This window comes from Vigna unguiculata, chromosome 9 (assembly GCF_004118075.2).
Source record: "Vigna unguiculata cultivar IT97K-499-35 chromosome 9, ASM411807v1, whole genome shotgun sequence".
NCBI lineage: Eukaryota > Viridiplantae > Streptophyta > Magnoliopsida > Fabales > Fabaceae > Vigna > Vigna unguiculata.
In genome coordinates this window covers 29,085,132-29,091,061 of record NC_040287.1, presented here as the reverse complement: position 1 = coordinate 29,091,061, position 5,930 = coordinate 29,085,132, and the positions used below count along the sequence as shown (strand labels likewise).

At 33.8% G+C, this 5,930-nt stretch overlaps 1 protein-coding gene across 1 annotated transcript; it reads left to right on the top strand.

Annotated features, from left to right (window-relative positions):
* Positions 1-542: 542 nt before the first annotated feature.
* On the top strand, positions 543-4,186 carry LOC114163032 (bZIP transcription factor 18). Its single transcript, XM_028047076.1, has 4 exons — positions 543-1,085; positions 1,191-1,323; positions 3,004-3,088; positions 3,289-4,186. Exons 1-4 carry the CDS (start codon positions 793-795, stop codon positions 3,642-3,644), a joined length of 867 nt encoding a protein of 288 aa, XP_027902877.1. The 5' UTR covers positions 543-792; the 3' UTR covers positions 3,645-4,186.
* The last annotated feature ends 1,744 nt before the right edge of the window (positions 4,187-5,930 follow it).

Below are 5,930 nucleotides of genomic sequence, written 5' to 3'. Positions count from 1 at the left end.
GTAGTAAAATATATTAATTAGATTTAATTAATGTTCCTACATAAATTGAAATTAACGTTAATTACACTCTACTATTTCCTTAAAATAGATGCGACTTTTGTGCAATGAGCAATAATCATATACCAGTTAATTAGTAATGGATATCTACATGATTACTACCTGGTAACTAATCGTTTATCTACATGATTTAACCTTAGAAAACTACACGGTGTTTCGAGAGTTGTATTTTAAGACTCTAGGAACTACATGTATTATTTAAATATCCAACTTTGTACGATCACAAATGAAATTTAATATTTTATTCAACATCTTCAAGGAATCATCTGTTGCTTAATCATTTCCCCTTTCTCAAATGTCAACCCATTTATCAACCTAACAACATAATTTACCCACTCAGAGGCACCACTATTTAATATTGATAGAAAAATTAAGGAGAGATTAAAAATAAAAATGTGAAATAATTATAGAGAAAAACTTATTTAATTAATTAATTTATTTATTTATTTATCGCGAGCATAGTTAGTGGGAGGTATGAGGGAGAAACGTTAACAGCGGGACAAGAAAAAATAGCAGAAATAAACAAATGAAAAGAAGAGCATGATGGGACATTTTCTGATTCATTACGATTAAGAAGAAAAAGAAGCCTAAACGACGACGTTCGGAATCCCCTCCGTAGGCAGAGACCGCGCTAGTGAGAGCCAAAAGGGGAGGGAAACGGACCAGTGACCGGTTCATACCCATCGGATCCGAACATACCGACAACCCGGTCACTATCACCCCTCCCCCGAAACGATGTCGTTCGCTCACCACCGTCGAACCCAATCGGAGATGCTTTTCCGGATCAACGACGACTTTGACCTCGAGGTCGATCTCTCTCCTCCGCATTTCCAAGATCCCACCCCGCCCAACCAATCCGGACCCAAACCCGAATCTCCGCCGCATGAGACCGCCCGCTCGGGTCACCGGAGGAGTAATTCCGCGGACACCTCTTCCTCCTCGCAGCTCGAAGGCATTGAGGCCAAGAAGGCCTTGTCCCCCGATAAGCTCGCCGAACTCTGGACCGTTGATCCCAAACGTGCCAAGAGGTTCCTTTCTCTCCTTCACATTGTGATGTCGTTGCGATTTCAATTCCTGGTTTCAATTGTCACTTTCTTGCGTTGTGACTTAAGGGAATGGGGCATGTGATGCAGGATTCTCGCTAACCGTCAATCCGCGGCGCGCTCCAAAGAGAGGAAAGCTTGTTACGTGTCGGAGCTTGAAAGGAAATTTCAATCCCTTCAAACGGAAGCAACCACTCTCTCTGCTCAATTAAGTCTTTTCCAGGTTCCTCTTCCTCTTAAATTTTAAATCTGCATTGCTTCATTCATAAGTAACCACGTTGGATAGATCTTGTCATCTGGATTATGTCCAATTTAGGTTGTGTGTTTGTTTGGGGATACAGCATAGTTAAAACACTTACAGTTCAATTCATATTTGCTATGGTTAAGTATAACATTTTGTGTTCGAATATACTCTATGGTCACGTCATCTTTTTCATTAACGTGATGTGACATTACCTGAATTTTCTTTTTCGAAACATATTGAAAAATCAATTCACTTATCAGGCATATCAAATAAACTTTTAAGTATGTATGGAAAATATTTATTGAGAGATGTCAAAAAAACCTTAAATGAATCTCATTGTATCAAAAATTTAGTCCTTTGTTCCAGTTGGGAATACCTAGATTCAGCTAAAAGGTACATTTGACCAAAGATATAATCTAATTTTGATAAGCTAAACCATCAAGCTTACCGAAATAAGTTAAAAGGAAACTATGATACTCTTAACTATTTTCATAAGCTCAGATAAACTTTCCATAAGTTCTTCAAAATGCCCCCTTAGTTGTTTCTAGTAATGCATGTTCTTTTCAGTTGTCCTTGTGTTTTGCAGCCAGAATTTATTGTATTTTAAGTTATGAAAGTGATTATGCGTAGAAGTAACTCTTACGTATTTGCATGAGAAGTGTTTTTATACACAGTCACTCGTATATAACATAGTCAACCAACAAGTAATGCTTTAAATATTAGACTCCCTTTCTTTAAAGTCGGGGAGGGAGAATCGATGCATATGATTACTGATAACTGTGTCATAAGAAATGCTAGTGACGCTTTCTCCCATGCACCCGAGTGAAATTCATGCGGGATCAATGAAACTTTGAAAAGTGTGCATTTAGCATTCTTCTCGTGTTATTTATTATTCCAGTATCCAACATTTAGTTGCACACATGACACATAAATCACATTAGCATCTACACAGTACTTAGCTAGTCATACACAGTTTGATCGCTTCGTGCAGTAATTCAATCGCTTTCGCTCCAAACAAACTGCATGTGGTGCAGTTTGCATTTCGACAATTTAGATTTGATTAAATATAGTTGAGATTGTTTATAGATGTAAAATGAATGATTTGGATGAACGGCACTATGTCTAGTGTAAACACTGCTAATGATATTGATCCCTTCGCACATATGTAAGCCATTGTGTCCAGTTTTAATGATCACCAAGCATTGTTCTGTGTATGTCTATATTTAAGGAATGCTAGTAATACATTCTTTATGCTTTTTTTACACTACTTTTTGGGAGAAATCTTGCATGGGTAAAAGGAGTGTTGCTAATATTTCTTATATATGTAAAATACCTTTTTTTTTCAAATTGAAAGACGGGGCTTTTAGATGTCTGTTTTGAATCATTGTCTCTGTGACATGATGATCAGGTGCTATGATAGGATTCATTTCCTGTTGGATTTGCTTTATTTGCTTTTTTAAATTTTGAGTAGGCTGCTTTGTCAATGTCAGGCATGAATAGTAACTTACCCCAATGTTAGGTGATTTTGTCTTCGCTTATTAATTTGCTTTTGTTTCCTTTACTGCACTTTATTTCAAATTCATTAAACTCAATTTAATGTTATGGTGGCTTTCATGTTATGCCACCTGAGACTAGTTCTTTCTAAAACATCTTTTTCAGAGAGATACAACTGGTCTGAGTTCTGAAAATACGGAGTTGAAGCTTAGGTTACAAGCCATGGAACAACAAGCTAAGTTGTGTGATGGTACGTTTCATCCATAGAAAAGCTATCCTGTTTCCACTTGCTACTCGGTAGTCACTGTACACGTTTATATTTGAAATGTGTTACATATATCTTGGTTATCTTTGATATCCCACTGATAGTGTTTGTGTTATGTTAAATTTTCAGCTAATATTGTTATTTATAACTCACATTCCTGCTTCCAAAAATTGTAAAATGCACAGCTCTAAATGAAGCACTGAAGAAAGAACTTGATAGGCTGAGGATTGCAACTGGAGAGATAGCAATGCCCGCTGATAACTATGGCTTGGGAATGCATCAGCTTACATATTCTCAAGGACCGTTTTTCTCACATCAGCCACAACATGGGCAGAGTGCATTTCAGGCCACGCAAATGCCGCAGATGCATTCACTCTCATCTAATGTGTCTACTTCCAATGAGCCTCTGTTTGATCTAGACATTCCCTATGATATGTCCGAAATGTTGTCGAATGAATCTATCGGACAGTTTCAGGGGCTGGACATAGGCAACGGGGTTTCTCAGGTTCTGATCCCAGATTATCCCTCCAATTTCTGTTAATAAAAATCAGCAATGCCTTTTGGCTCAAAATGACTGACCAACATGTCACCAGCCTTTTTATTGGAGTGGTCATAGACTGGCTTGAGTGGGATCTAAAGGTATTAATTTTTTTTTTCTATTTAATTATTTATTTTTTATTTATTATGTGTTTGGGTTAGTTTATCTTCAAAAAATAATCACCCTTTTGTTTTTCAATTTTAGAACGAAAAACGTAATTGTTTTCCTAAAGTAAGTTAAAACAATAAATATCAGTGTTGCCTCCCCCCATTCCAATTAGGCTCCATTTATAGAGATCAAAATTCTGAGATTTTTTTTTTGAAGTTATATGATTCATTCTAGTTTCTCCTTTCATTTTTTTACATTAATTTGTATATGGGAAAAATTGTATTTACTTGCACCTTCCCGACAATGTATACACGTTTTTTCGCTTAGCAGAGAGTAGGTGTTTGTGAGAGTTTTCATTTTCTACCATGTTGCAGAAAGAAGCATTTGTCATAAATTTTAATTGGGACTATTCATACATGGATGGACCATCTTGTTTATATTTTTGTGGAAACATAAGTTAGACATGTTTTGTTTGTTTACTCTAATGCCAATTTTAAAGAAGCTATTTGAATGAGCGCCTCAAGTGTCCACATAATTTTTGCTTTTGGTATTGTGTTAGGCACGAAATAAATGGCAAGCCCTTTTTTTTATCATAAAGGTGATGGTCCCTTTTATCTTTTATCTTCTCTGTTGTCTTCGTTCGTTTTTTCATTAAATTTTCCCCTTCTCAGGCATTTTATGTGGCACGTTTGCTGATATTTGCAGAAAGAGTTGTATTGTTAAAATCATTGACATTCTCAAAATTGGACTGGTAATAGAATCGATTAGTTCATTACTTTGATCTTAGTTGAACTATTGGCAGTTAAAAATAAATATCCTAAAAGTTGCATTACATTAAGTGATGAAATGCGATAAATGTCTGGTAAAATTTTAAATGAATTTAAAATGGTCAGATTATACATTAAGTATGCTAAAAAGGAAGCCAAATAATAAGTAGTTGAATAATTTGTAAATGAACTTCCGTATAGTAGACCTTTCTTTCTTGACTCTGGGTCTTTTATTGACTGAAAAATATTTTTTAAATGAAAAATTAGTGAATTAGAACACTTAGTTTCCCTCGTTAATTTTGCAATAGTTTTCATCAGATTCAAAACCAACCTTCTTTTTTTCGGGTTAAGTATATGGAACGTCTTATTAGTTCATCAATTTTTCTGGCATAATAATTGGCTGACCGGATTCAAGTTTTCAAAATATATATATATATATATATATATATATATATATATATATATATATATATATATATATATTACTTTTAACTTGTGAATAAGCTAATTTTAGTTAATGAAAAAAATTATTTTTTTTTTCCATTTTTTTTTTCAAATGAGCGTTTAGGGGAACTCGAATCAGATGGTCTTTCAGAGGCTGTTAATTTTATCACATACTTTATTGAAAAGAACTGAATGAGTAAATATAAACAAATAGTTTTTAAAACATGTATTGAACTAAATGCACTCTTTTACATAATGTTATTCTTTATTTTAGGATAATGGTTAATTGGCGCTGAGATATTCTCAATTTAGTCATTAAAATAATTTGATCGAGCTAACATGTGTAAGATGTGATCTTTGAATATGATAATTTATTGACAAAATTATCATTAAAGTATTGTTTTGAATTAAAAAGTAAATAAAAGAAATCATCAAAAAAAATCGAGTTGTATTAACAGAGTCTTCGGTCACAAATGATCAGAGATAAAATTGCTGGTGTGTTGATGGTTGACAGAGATGCCTTCAAACTATTAGTCTCCTTGCTAAGACTGTCAGAGAATTTAAAATTTAAAGTAATAATATATTTTTGGTTTTTCAAATTTTATTAAAATTGAAATTAGTTCCTCTTAAAAATTTTGAACTAATTTAGTCTCTTATATTTAAAAATTCGTTGATTCAGTAATGTGAGATGTGTTAGAAACATATGTAATTAATTTTTTTCTCTTGAAAAAATTAAGGTGCTGCTAGCTACACTATTTGCTATATTTACTCAATAACAGAAAAAGGTTTGTCTAGTAATAAATTTTCTGTCATTTTCAGTGAGTTAACGAGTATCTTGGATTGGTAATAAGAATTTTGTAGAAGTTCAGTAGCATTTCATCACATCCAATCAGCAAAATTAATGCATCTATTCTTTTTTACCTAACTTGAACTTCACAACAACCACTATACCTAACCGATTGAGCTCTGG